General features: G+C 37.3%; 1 protein-coding gene across 1 annotated transcript; it reads left to right on the forward strand.

The window, feature by feature from the left end:
• Nucleotides 1-3,114: 3,114 nt before the first annotated feature.
• Nucleotides 3,115-13,095, forward strand: LOC132181482 (TonB-dependent heme receptor A). The gene is made up of 3 exons (XM_059594727.2): nucleotides 3,115-3,234; nucleotides 11,488-11,598; nucleotides 12,586-13,095. Exons 2-3 carry the CDS (start codon nucleotides 11,526-11,528, stop codon nucleotides 12,801-12,803), a joined length of 291 nt encoding a protein of 96 aa, XP_059450710.2. The 5' UTR covers nucleotides 3,115-3,234; nucleotides 11,488-11,525; the 3' UTR covers nucleotides 12,804-13,095.
• The last annotated feature ends 1,436 nt before the right edge of the window (nucleotides 13,096-14,531 follow it).

A 14,531-nucleotide genomic window follows, 5' to 3' on the forward strand; every position in this document is an offset into this window, starting at 1 on the left:
GTTCTTTTTTATTTATGCTTTTAAAAAATGATAAATAAGTTTTTTCTCGTCATTTTGACGCTCCAACACACACTCCACATCAAATTAAATAAACCTAATCCCTCTATATCCCCTATGCCGCCGTCGTCTTCATCTTCCCCTACGATTCTTGCTGTCATTTTCATCTTCTCCAACAATTCTTGCCGTTGTCTTTATCTTCCCCACTGATTCTTGCCGTCGTCGTCCTCATCAGAATAGATTGTTTCCGATGCTAGGAAATAATTTTTGAAGATGCTTCAATGCCCAAAAACAAATCAGAATTTCCATAGAAAGATTGCCCAAAAATGCACTAATCAAAAAACGCAGTTGCCCAAAAATCTCAGAGTAACTCACAGATCGAAGATCACACCCATCAGAAGATGAATACGACAGCAAGAATCATTGGGGAAGATGAAGACGACGATGGCATAAGGGATATAGAGGGATTATGTTTATTTAATTTGGCGTGGAGTGTGTATTGGAGTTTCAAAATGACGTGGAAAAGCTTATTTGTCATTTTTTAAAAACATAAATAAAAAAGAATACTTGTCTTATTTTTATTGGGTGTGATGTGGCAATGTAGTAGTTTCTGTTAAGTCATTTAACGAAAAATGAGTTCATGGAGTAAAATGTTATTTTGGCCTACCTTAGGGACCTATAAATTATTTTTTAAATCACAGGGAGTGATTTGTAAATTAGGTCAACCACAATGACCAATTTTGCATTTATCCCTAAATAAAATATATGGGTAATTACTTTTTTTCCTCCATCAACTATAACACATTGTCACTTTGCCCATATGAACTAACAACCCTACTGCCCGACCTTATTAAACTACCATTTTGTGCCAAAAACCTCCATTTCGTCAATCAAATGCGTTAAATCAGACGGTCAACCCATCACGTACATCTCACATGCCATTTTGAAATTTTCTATCCCATTTTTGCTCATAGTAGGGTTGTCAGTTCATAGGAGCAAAGTGACAATGCGTTGTAGTTGATGGGGCAAAGTGACAATGCGTTGTAGTTGCTAGGGGAAAAATATAGGATAGAAAATTTCAAGATGGCATGTGGGGCGCACGTGACGGGTTGACTGTCTGAATTAGCGCCTTTGATTGATGGAATGGGGGATTTGGGCACAAAATGGTAGTTTGATAGGGTCTGACAGTATGGTTGTCAGTTCATGGAGGTAAAGTGACAATGCGTTGTAGTTAATGGGGGAAAAATGGTAATTACCCCTAAAATATAGGAGAAAAAGCAAAAAAACAAAAGTGGAGAAAGAAAATAGAGAATACTTAAGTTTGTAATGGTTTTGTCTTAGAGGCCTGTTCATCACTAAAAAGGACCCGATAATACTACATTTTTTATTTTTTATTGAATGATACAATGGTCTATATAAGAAAAATATAGTAAATGAAATAGAGTAGAAAAGATAATCAAATCTTACACATATGACTATTAATATGGATATAAGCTATCATGGGTCCCATTCAAATAGCTCACTACATGGCAAATAATTAGATAACTGTTGCATAGCTACAACCCCTGCCACATGGCATACAATGAGACATTCTAGGGTCACAATCATTATTTCTCAGGGTAATTACCTTTTCTCCCATCAACTACAACATATTGTCAATTTCTCGTCAACCTTATTGCTCGACCCTATCAGACTACTATTTTCTTCCCAAAACCCCTTTCCGTCAGTCAAACTCGTTCAATTGGATGAAATATTATCTTTTAAACGTTAAATTTCACAAAAGATAGAAATACCCCCCAAATAAAAAATTTAAACAAAAATATAAAATATATAAAATATTTTATTTTTTTATTCTTTTAAAAAATGACCATCATAGTGACCCAATGGAGGGGTGGGTCACCAAGTGACCCAATGGAGGGTCACTTGTGACCCTGTGGGTCACAAGGTGACCCACTGGAGGGTCACCAAATGTACCAAGTGACCCAACGGAGGGTCACTTGTGACCTGTCGTGGGTCACCATGGGTTATTTATTTATTTTTTTTTAAAATATAATAATGATAATGATAATTTTTTATTTATAAAGTTAGGGCATTTAGGTTATTTCAAAGTTTTTAATAAGTTTGACCGACGAAATTGGGGTTTTTGGAAGAAAATGATAGTATGATAGGGTCGGGCAATAAGGTTGACGGTCATGTAGATAAATTGACAATGCATTGTAGTTGATGGGAGAAAAGATAATTACCCCTTATTTCTATTAACTTAAGCATTGCAGGCCGTCTAGTTTCTTGGGAGTTGACATTTTTCCATTGAGTTTCTTCTAATTTTGCAAGACCCCTTGTCTTGTCCGACCAAACAAAAATCTACTTCACCAACTATGATAAATATCTATTTGACAAAATATATCTATAAAACTAATATGAAAAATGTTACATGAGTTGTAAAATCAAAAAAAATAACACGACAAGATAAAGAGATTACAATATGTGAAACTAGTTCTTCTGCAACTATGTATAATTCTTCTCTATTATTGTGTATTTTACATACTACTCAATATTCTCTTTTATAGATATGGAATCATAATGAGAAGTTAAGGAATATGAAATGGTAGTACATGAATTAAAATGTTACATCAATATATTACATGAATGTTATAGGAATTCTAAAAGATAATATGAATATGTAGAATTTCAAGATATGGAACTAAATGATCATCTATCAAATGCATGAATGCACATCAATATATTACATGAATATTATAGGAATTCTAAAAAATGACATGAATGTGTAGATTTTCAAGAGATGAAACTAAATGTTCATCCACCAAATGCATAAATGCATTCATAACAATATGTATTTTAACACTTTTTTTTTTTTAACACATCTTTATTCAGTAATCCCCCAGAAAAAAACAAGAAAGTTATGATGTTGATATGGTATTAAAAAAATATATGTGAAAGCATGTTATTACAAACAAAATATTTACTTCTCGCATATCCCACTTTTAAAAATTGAATTTAAGAAAAAAAAAATAATTCAATTTGTAATTTGTAATTTTTGTCATTTCTAAACAAGGACAATACCGTAAAATCAGAAGAGAAAATTGCTGAGTTTGCCCTTGAGCCATGACGCGCAGGGTTTCCTAAATAACCTGCTCCTCTGTATTGATTCCACGATAAGCAAAACGCGAGACGTCTTCACCTTCTTCTTCGAAGTTCTCTCTCACATCCAATTAGAAGGTAACTATTCCTTTCTTCCTCATCGTCTTCTAGGTTGTTCACTGGCTTTCCCATTATTTATTTATTTTTGTTTTTTGAATTTATTTTTGTAGTGGACTTGTTGTAGATCTGTTGTCAGCTTTTTGTTTTGGTATTTAGGTTTTTACTTTTTGATCTAAATGTCGACAATTGATTATTGTTCTCTGCTTGTTACGGATCTAAACTCTCGATTAATTGATTGATAAATAATATTGTAATAGCTATTAATTGTGATTAAATCTCCGTCTTGTTTGATTCCGCTGATTTGAACTTTTGGATTCACGGTTCGAGTTGGCTTTTTTAAAGGAAACTCCTCCTCCGATCTATGAAATTCGTTTTAGTGCTTGATGTTTATTATTTATGCATTTATATTTTGTCGAAGTTTTATTATTCTATGTTTTATTTATTTTTTTTTTTCAAACACTGGGTTCCAAGGTGATACCTGCTTTGATTCTTTGGTTATTTTTCAAACAGTGTGTGTAATGAAAAACGTTTGTATTACATGAGAAGTGTTTGACATGAAGTCATTAGAAAGATATTGATTGATTATTGTTCTTGGTTCATCATAAAATGTTGTGTGCGTTGATGTAATTATCAATCCGTTTGTCTATATGGCATAAATCCTCATATTTTCTTCTTTCACCTAACCCGCGACCCCACTGTCTTCAATTCCAACGCCCTCCAATTCCCTATTTCCTCCTTTAAGTACTCCAAATCGGTTTCGAGTCGCACCAAGTTCTAGGTGATTTTTTGCCTGGGACTGAAGTCTGAGTTAGTGTTTATCGGTGTGGCTGTGCCCGTGGGTTCGGTTAGTTCTAGTGCTTTGATACCACTTGTAACAATTCTATAGATTGTATACGAATTGAAGTGTAGATGATGATGAATGAGAATGGAAAAGAAATGAAATTGATGAAGAAATTGTGATTGCGAAATTGAAAGGTAGACAATTCGAGGAGTCTTTTCCCTCCAAGAACAATTACATCAATAAGCCTATCTCTCCTCTCAGCCCTCGGGCTTCTTATACATGCCTACCCTCAATAGTGCATGTGCAATCTAACGATAAAGCTTCTACAACAAGCCACTAACCCTTTACAAAAGCCTACCGACTTATACATAAAACATAATATCCATCTACTCAAAATGACATGTGCCAATTATTAGCATCTAAAATCTTCACTTGCCTCTAGCTGTGCTCCTCGCTTACTAGTTGACTACCACGTAACTGGAGTTTCCTCCTCTTTGAAACAGCCTTGCTACTTTCCTCTTTCAGCTATAGCATTTGCCACACCAAGAACGTCATTTCTTCCTTTATAACATTCTACCGTTGCAGTGCTTGTGACATTACTCCCCCCCTTTTAAAACACCTTGCCCACAAGGTGTGGGTAAGATTGTTTCAAGCTATGGAACTCCTCCCAAGTAGCATCGTCTGCTGATTGACCCGCCCATTGAACAAACAATTCGCTGACTGAACGGTGGTTCTTTGGTCAGCATCTTCGAGCTAGCACCGCCACGGGTTCGGGCTGAATAACTCCATTGAAATCCACTGGAGGAAGCTTTAGAATGGCAGAACTATTCGATCCCAACTTGGGTTTATGTTGCGACACATGGAACACTGGATGGATTTGAGCTGCCACTGGTAAATCCAGCTCATATGCTACTTCACCCACCTTACATATGATTGTGAAAGGCCCATAGAATCTTGGAGTTTTAATGCTTTGCGGGTGCCACTGATGTCTGCCTATAGGGTTGAAGACGAAGGTAAACTTGCTGATCAACCTCAAATTTCCTTTCACTTCTACGTAAATCAGCATACTTCATTATTTGCTGTGCTTGCTGCAAGGCCAAGATTTGTTCACGGTTGCGATCTACCACCACTAGAATCACTGAATGACCTTGAGAGAGGGGTAATCCTTCTACAAAATCAATGGTAATGTCTGACTAAACTCGTGTAGGAATTGGAAGAGTTTGAAGTAACCCAGCAGGAGAAATATTCTTGTGTTTATTCTGCTGACATACTTCAAATTCCCTTATAAACTTTTTGATGTCTTTCCGCATACCTTTCCAATAAAAATCTTTCTTAGCCCTATGTAAGGTTCTTTCATACCCTGAATGACCAGCCATATTGTCAATGTGCACAAGGTGCAATATCTGATTCTCAAGGAGTGGAGACCTATATAGATTTTATTCTTATAGAGGAGAAGACCATCCTTGAGGGAGAATTTATGAGTATCTAACTCATTGTTGTACCACTTTTCAAGTATCTGTTTTAATTCTCTATCTTCCTTATAATAGTTTTTTAAGTCTTCCACCCAACTTGAAGTAGGGACTAATAACAATGATAATTAAAGATATTTCAGAGTCCCAACCTTCTCTTCTAGACAAGGCATCCGCAACTCTATTGTCCACCCCTTTCTTGTATTCAATTGTAAAATCATAGTCGAGAGTGATCCATTTCTGTTGGAAAGGAGTTCCAACCTATTGTTCCAACAAGAATTTCAGGCTTTGTTGGTTTGTCTTGACAATAAACGATTGATCCAAAAGATAAGGCCTCCATTTTTGGATAGCCGTGACTAGAGCAAACATTTCTTTCTCATGTGTGGACATGTGAACAGCTGTCCCTTTTAGTGTTTTACTCATGTAAGCAATAGGCCTCTTGGCCTGCATCAACACTGCAACAATTCCCAGCCCATTGGCATCACACTCAATAAGAAAGGGTTGAGAGAAATTTGGCAAGGCTAGGACAGGGGCTCGAGTCATAGCAGTCTTGAGGTCATGAAATGCTTGCCTTGCTGAATCCTCCCAACAAAAAGAATTTTTCTTTAACATTGCTATCAAGGGTGCAACAATAGAACCATACCCCTTTATAAATTTGCTGTAGTACCCTCTCAAACCCAAAATACCTCTTAAGGACTTTAAGGTTTTAGGGAATGGCCAATCCACCATAGCTTGAATCTTGTCTGGATTAGCACACACTCCTTGTTCAGAAATTGTGTCCCAAATAATCCACTTCAGGACACCCAAAAGGACACTTAAGCAAACAACTGGTTTTGTCTTTAAATGTTCAAAGTTATCTGCAAATGTTAGAAAGGTGGTTAGAAAGAGATTTTGAAAGAGATCTTGAGGAGCTTTTGAGGAAAAGGAGGTATGGGAGGTGGTAAAAGGCATGGATGGTGATAAGGCACCAGGTTCAGATGGCTTCTCCATGGCTTTTTTTCAAGCTTGTTGGGGTGTAGTTAAACATGATGTTATGGCAGTTTTTGCTGAGTTCCATCGTAGACGTCAATTGGTGAAGAGCTTGAATGCAACTTTTATTTCCTTAGTACAGAAAAGGCGGATGCGGTGGAAATGAAGGACTTTCGGCCCATTAGCTTGGTGGAAGGGGTGTACAAAATTGTTTCTAAGGTTCTTGCCAATAGGATGAAAACTGTTTTGGGTAAGATCATATCCTACTCTCAAAATGCTTTCATTGGGGGTCGTCAAATCCTAGATTCGGTTCTCATTGCAAATGAATGTGTGGATAGTCGCATGAAATCAGGGGTGCCAGGTGTTCTTTGTAAATTGGACTTGGAAAAGGCTTATGACCATGTAAATTGGGACTTTGTTTTGTATTTGCTGCATAGGTGCAGATTTGGTGAGAGGTGGAGGGCTTGGATAGAGTGGTGTATTACGTCGGTAAGATTTTTCATTCTTGTGAATGGTTCTCCGGAAGGTTTCTTTAACAGTTCGAGGGGAATTCGGCAAGGGGATCCTCTCTCTCCGTTACTTTTTGTGCTTGTTATGGAGGCCTTGAGTAAGATGGTGAATGCGACGGTTGACCAAGGTCTTTTGACTAGTTTCTCGGTGGGAGATAGGGTCTTCTCGGAGTTGGTGGTTTCTCACTCTCTGATGATACTTTAATTTTTTGTGAAGCTTCTCTCGAGCAAATCCGGTATGTGCGTCTCATTCTCTTATGTTTTGAAACTGTTTCGGGCTTGAGAGTTAATCTTGGAAAGTCAAAAATTGTGGCTATTGGTGAGGTGGAGAACATTGGGATTTTAGCTAATATCCTTGGGTGTAGTGTTGCCGATTTGCCTACAAAGTATTTGGGTCTCCCTCTTGGGGTGCCGTATAATGATACGGTTATGTGGAATGATGTGATCGAAAAGATGGAGCGTCAGATGGCAGGTTGGAAGAGAATGTATCTCTCTAAAGGAGGTCGTTTAACTCTCATTAAGAGTACGTTGACTAATTTTTTGACTTACTTTTTGTCTCTATTTCCGATTCTTATAAGTGTAGCTAAAAAGCTTGAGAAAGTCCAAAGAGATTTCTTGTGGGGTGGGATGGGAGATGAGCCTAAGTTGTATCTTGTAAATTGGAACCAAGTCTATCGTCCCCTGCGCTACGGTGGTCTTGGCATTCGAAAGTTGCATCAGTTTAATCAAGCTCTCTTGGGGAAATGGCTTTGGAGATATGTGAATGAGAGTGAGGCTCTTTGGTGCAAGGTTATCAAAGCTAAGTATGAAGACCAGGAAGGTGGGTGGTGCACGAAGGAGGCTTCGGGTTCTCATGGTGTGGGCTTATGGAAGCATATTCGACAAGGTTGGAACTTCTTTGCCAAAGGTATTCGGTTTGAGGTGGGGGTGGGTTCGAAAGTTTGTTTCTGGCATGATATTTGGTGTGGGGAAATTCTTTGAAGTATGCCTTCCCATCCTTGTTCAGTATCGCTAGAAACAAAGAGGCTTGGGTGAAGGATAACTTTACTTGGAGGAATGGGGTTGTTGAGTGGAATGTCATTTTTGTGCGGTCCGTCCAGGATTGGGAGATGGATTTGGTTTCTCCTTTCTTTGACCGGTTGTACTCTTGCAAGATTTCCATAGGTACTGTGGATCGTATTCGCTGGTCTTCGTTCAAGAAAGGCAAGTTCGAGGTAAAGTCGCTCTTCAAGGCCTTGTCCAATTTTGACCAAGAGGTGTTTCCTTTGGAAGAGCATTTGGCGTACTAAGGTACCTCTACGAGTGGCTTTTTTCGGGTGGACCGCGGCCCTTGGCAAAATTTTGACTCATAATAATTTGCGTAAGAGGAACCTTGTGGTAGTGGAGTGGTGTTGTATGTGCAAGAAGACCGGAGAGTCAGTCGATCATCTTCTTCTCCACTGTGAGATCGCAAGTGCGCTTTGGCATACTATGTTTAGTTAGTTTGGGTTGCATTGGATCATGCCTTGCAGGGTGAGGGACTTGTTCGATGCTGGTGGTCGGGAGGACGTTCTCGAAGCGAGGTAGTGTGGAAGATGATCCCTTTGTGTCTTATGTGATGTATATGGAACGAAAGAAATGCTAGATGTTTTGAGAACTCCACTAGGACTATAGAGGAGCTGACTCATCTTTTCTTCTTTACTCTTTACTCTTGGACGGCCGCTTGGCTAGCTCCTTTAGTGATTAGTTTCTCTGACTTTCTATTTCATTTCTCTCCCTTTTAGGCGCTCTTTTTTTATACTTCCCGTGTATGTGGATTGCGCCCCTCTGCGCTTTTGATATATATCATTATTACTTATCAAAAAAAAAAGTTATCTGCAAATGTTTCTTGTGGGTTTCCAAATCCCTACTATACACTAGTATATCATCAAAAAGCACTAGTATAAACTTCCCGAGATAGGGATTAAAAATGTGGTTCATAATAAGGCTTTGAAAAGTGGAGGGGGTAGTAGTAAGCCCGAAAGGAATTACTCATAGTGGCCCTCATGAGTGCGAAATGCAGTGTTAGGAATATCCTCCTTTACAACTCTAATTTGATGATAACATATCTTAAATCCCAAAGTTCATCTAGAAGCTCATCTACAACAGGTATAGGAAATTTGTCCTTAATTGTTACTTGATTCAGCGATCTGTAGTCCATACACATCCTCTAGGTACCATCCCCCTTCCTTACTAACAAGACTGGAGGTGAGAAAGGACTATGGGTATGTTTGATTAGTCCAGAATACAGCAGCTCTTTCACAATCTTTTCTATCTCTTCCTTTTGATAGAAAGGATAATGGTAAGGCCTCATAGAAACATGCTGCACTCCTTTGAGAGGGATGGAGTGGTCATGAGACCGAGTTGGTGGTAGCCCCTTTGGCTTATAGAACACATCCTCATAAGTTTTCAAGATTTGTGCCGAAGGACCCTGCAATGAGGTATTCTCTTTGCTACCAATTAATTGTAAAAACACTCCTTTCCTCTTCTTCTTTGAGAGTTTAAAGGATTCTCCATCTTCTAAGCTAACACTAGGCCCTTTTTCTAAGCCTTGTAGTAAACAACTCTTTCCGTTTTGGGTTTGGTTAGTTCAAATCTCATTGTTGTAAACAATGCCAACCCAAATAGCAGTTGCAAAAGTATTTCACGCAAAGCCATTGCTTTAATTTCTGGCTCTACTCTTTGTACGTGCCCCAACAACGATGAGTGACCTCTTTATGGAAGAGGAGAGCTTTAGCTGGACCATTGTTGATTGAGAAACTTTTAGATAGAAGTTTTAGAGAAAGACAGATTGGGAGATTTGAACGCACCGAACCCACGAGGACAGAGCAACCGCGCCACCCCGACACACTGACTTAGAACCGAACGAACCGAACCCCGATACACGGTCATATCTAGTGATTACAATATCGGATGAAAACAATCTTTGTGGCATTGGAAAGTTTATTCAAAGGGCTACAAAGTCATTTTATGAAGATTTTCCAATGTCAACATTTACTAGGTCAAAACCGGTCACCAATAGAAGTTTATCAATCTGGTTTGGGAAGCTCGATGGATGTCTTGGTCGAACCTAGATCACTTGAGGTGATGCAAGCAGCTCCATGCAAAAACCCGAGAATGGTTTAATAGATTTTATTTGCATTTAAAAATTAGAGTTTTGTCGTATTAACCCACGATTCGATCGACCGAGTTGCAGCAGAGTAATTTTGTTGTCTTCTATTTTTAGGGCCTAAGATCCAATTTTCTAGTTAAGTTTGATAAGGATGACCTGACCGTCCGGCATGTTGTTTTATCAGTTTTCTATCAATGAGAATACTCCAAGGAGGGTTTTTCTTTAGTTTTCCTACAAATCCTTGATTCTCGGTTTGTGAAAGAGTTGTACGTTGTGTGATATTTTTAAATCTGCGAACCAATATGCCGTGCTATATGTGTTTGTTTCAGCAATGCTAAAAATGAGATCCGTGAAAGTAAGCTCAGTTTGGATCCATTATCTAATTTAGTTTGGATCAAATTCCCTCATTGTGCTTACTTTCATGGATCTCATTTTTAGCATTACTGAAACAAACACAATTGATGTAGTGCGACATAGTGGTTCGCAGATTTAACAATATCACACAACATAGCCAAGAAGAATCAATGATTTGTAGGAAAACTAAAGAAAAACTCTCCTTGGAGTATTGTTATTGATAGAAAACTGATAAAACAACATACTGGACAGTAAGGCCATCCTTATCAAGCTTAATTAGAAAATAGGATCTCAGGCCCTGAAAATGGAAGTCAACAAAATTACTCTGCTGCAACTCGGTCGATCGAATTTGGGTTAATATGACAAAACTCTAATTTTTAAATGCGAAAAAATCCTAAAACCCTAATGAACCGAGCTTCCCAAGCCAAATTGATGAACTTCTATTGATGACCGGTTTTGACCTAGTAAAGGTTGAAATTGAAAAATCTTCATAAAAAATGACTTTGTAGTAGCCCCTTGAATAAACTTTCCAATGCTACCAAGATTGTTTTCATCCAATATTGTAGTCACAAGATATGACGCTTGAGTAGAACTGGTCTGCATCAATAGTGAATTAGCTTATGAATAAGAATCTCTATAATTCTGCAATCCCTAGAAACTTATCATAGTTGAAAGCAGAGTATGTATGCCTGTTTATGTGTAACTGTGTTGTGTGCGCGGTTTCAATTAGCATATTAATCTCTTGTTTCTAAAATTTTGACCTTTGTTTTCCTATGAACTTTATTTATTTTGTTTTCAGTGCTTGACTCCATTTTTGTTCCTTTAAATATATGGAGAATTTAGTTGACAGGACTGATAATCTGTTTCTGTATAATTAATCATGTCAATCCTTATGTTGATAACCTTTTACCAGTTTATGGGGAGCTTAGTTTAATTTTTTAGCAGATTAAATGTAAAATCTTGGGAAAGACGGGATTGTTTGTTGTTTTGGGAGATTGTTAAATGTATTTATTTAAGACTTAAGAGGCACCTATATGAATGAAGCTGTTGGTTGAGCAGGCAATTAAGAAGCAAGAGCTTAATCATTTCCTACAACCATGTCCCTCAACACTGGAATGAGGTCGTGTGCCAAGTTATTGAGGTCTTCAGAAGCAATTCTGCCAAACTCAGGTTCGTTTGATGCCATTTATTGGTTCTTAATGCATCTGCAATGCCAATTTTTGTAATGGAAAATACTTTACATGAACCTGTAGTTTTCTATTTCTTTTGTGTCTTATGTTATAATTAAGCACATAGACAGTATTATATCATTTGATATTTGAAAAAGAAAAAGAAACTTGAATTCATGCAGATTTTTATTTGCCTTGAGGCTCATGTATGTATGTATTAGCCAATGAATTAATCATATTCTGAAATAACTTCCCTTAAAATCCTGTATGCTAAGACTCTTTGGACAAATGTTGTGTGCAAACCTAGCTAATCATATTGCAAAAACTGTTTGAATGATATATCACTCACTAATTTTTATGGTTTCTTGTTGTGAAGCAAAATATTTGATTTTGGATTCCATCAAACTAAGATTTAAAAGAAGCATGCTTTGCAGTTCTCAGTTGAATTTTGACACAACCATAAAATTGGGTAGCACAGAGTGCCTACAGTTTACAGATACTAGCGAATACTCCAGAAATATATGTTTTTATTCCTACCTATTCAGGATGCATTCAAATCTTTGAACCAAGACTGTTGTAGATTAGCTGACCACTTTATAATTCTTTAGAGGCTAGTATTTGTAGGTTTCTTGAAAGGATGTGAGACCATGACGTTAACTTGTAATCTGTTGTGGTTTGTTATGGGTGTCTAGTTTGTCAAAATCCCAGATCTTTGGACATAGAGGGCTCATTTGGCATTGCCTTTACGGGCTAAAAAGCAAAAGCATTAACAAACGACTCAAAAACACAAAATATTCAAAACTACTACTTTCACTTTTATGTCTCATCACAGCCAAAAAGCAAAAAACACATTCTAAAAAGCATCGTCAAACGAACTAAGATGTGGAAAATTGTCAAAATGCCAAATTCTTTAATGCTTGTCCATGTTACTAAACTAGAACAATGACCTTTTTTTTTTTTTAAATTTTTTTTTATAAATTTCTGCCAGCAAATAGGGGTTTCCACTCGACCGGGGTGAAGAGAATGGGAGGAGGACATGGTCATGATGAACCATACTACCTGCATGCCAAACACATGTATAACTTGGACAGGATGAAATACCAGGCTTTGAAAATGAGCCTTGGAGTGTTTACTGCGTTCAGCATTGGTGTGGGTGTTCCAGTCTTTGCTGTCGTATTCCAGCAAAAGAAAACGGCTTCTGGCTGAGAATCCTGCTTTCTGATAGCAATAAGAGATGCAGCGTCCCCCACAATTGTTTGGGTTTTTATCTGAAATTTGTCACATTGCCTCCTGTAAGCACGTATTTCGAATGTCAAATACATGGGACAGCCTCCTTTTCATAAATGTGTGGTGAGACTATTCATCGCTTGATGTGGATGTGTTGCATCACCAATCACCTCTTTTGCTTTATAGTTCAGTTTTACCTCTCTTTATGCTTAGTGCAACATTAATTTGCTTTTTGATTCAAAAGAAGAAAAAGTATTTTATATTTTAATTAGCTTCGGACTATGATCATATTGACATATTCCAACTTACTATGATCACGAGGCACTTGGGAGGAAAATCATATTCCAACTTACTATAATCATGAGGCACTTGGGGGGAGTTTTCTAATGAATTAATTTACCCAAGTTTCTTGGAAGAGTTGGGCCAGAAGCAGCTGGCTCCAGTGGCGCAATTTCTCCCACATACCTTTCTTAGGGGAGGCAACAAATATTAAACATGAAGTTCATCATCACTCTTGTCCCCATTACCATCCTCAGGATTTCATATGCTCGGTTCAGAGATAAACTTCACCAAGTAAAAATTGTTGTGTTTGTAAAGGATTAACCAGAGAGAGATGGCATTGAAAAAAAACAAAACAGAGAGAGATGGGTGGTAGGTTGGAGGAACAGTTGCTTTGAAAAGTTCCGAATTTCGACATTGAAAATCTATCTGATAATTTATTGCTTCGCTTCAAGTGTGGTGACTGTAATACGATGTCATTTACCTTTTATTGAATTTGGACCACAAGTTATTTTAACTGCAGCTGTGCATGTAAGCCGGATCCTTCCCCCTAATGTTACATTGTCCCTCCAACCATGAAAATATCCTTAATAAAAGAAAAAAAATTCAATAAAAAAACTAACACGATTTTTAAAAATAAAAAATAAAAAATAAAAAATCAAGGTATGGAATTTAAAAATCGAATTTATTTGAGTACTTTTGTTTTATTAAAAATAAAAATTAAGATCATTTTTCTCTTTTTGATGGCCTTGGGGATATTGTCATATTTTTTGGTAGTTTAGAAAAGATTGTCACAATTGAAAGTTTGAGGGAGGGAGACATTGTTAATTAAATAGTAATTTGAGGGAAGTGGGGTATGTGGACTTTTCCGTTTTTATTATATTAATGAGAAAAACTGATGATACATGTACAAATAAATAGAAGCTGCTCGTGATTGTACAATAAATGTGCAGCAAATCAATTCCAAATAAAATGGAATTGATTTATTACAGAATCACTCAATAATAATGGACTATCCTTAAGTAATACATTTGTGAATCAGTGTGTATCCTTGAGGCAATGCATTTCATTTTCTGTTGTGATAGTAGTGGGAGAGGAGAGTGCAATTATGTTATATGTGTTCTGGTACTGTAGCTGTAGCATTTGGATTGCCATTCTTATTCGTAATTGACAAATGAGCTGGTGATTGACCATGACTTGTGCATGACAGAGTAGCTGCTATATTGGCAATTGGCATTGTCTTCGAGTATAGCAACTACTGGGTTGGCTTGAGTAGACAGCTTAACAAGCCGGACGGCAAGGCCGAAATTAGGGGCTAGACGGGCCATGTCAAAATTAGGATTTGACCCTTTATTCATGTTTTGGCCCTTGCAATAACAAATTGTTTTTAGTTCAAATGGTAGTTTCTTGCATTGAAATAAGATGATT

This window comes from Corylus avellana, chromosome 5 (assembly GCF_965113065.1).
Source record: "Corylus avellana chromosome 5, dhCorAvel1.hap1.2, whole genome shotgun sequence".
NCBI lineage: Eukaryota > Viridiplantae > Streptophyta > Magnoliopsida > Fagales > Betulaceae > Corylus > Corylus avellana.

Bases quoted from the DNA above. Each gene is read 5' to 3' on its own strand.
- LOC132181482 (XM_059594727.2), top strand. From the start codon at position 11,526: ATGTCCCTCAACACTGGAATGAGGTCGTGTGCCAAGTTATTGAGGTCT. The intron at 11,599-12,585 runs GTTCGTTTGATG...AATTTCTGCCAG, and splicing joins AGCAATTCTGCCAAACTCAG to CAAATAGGGGTTTCCACTCG.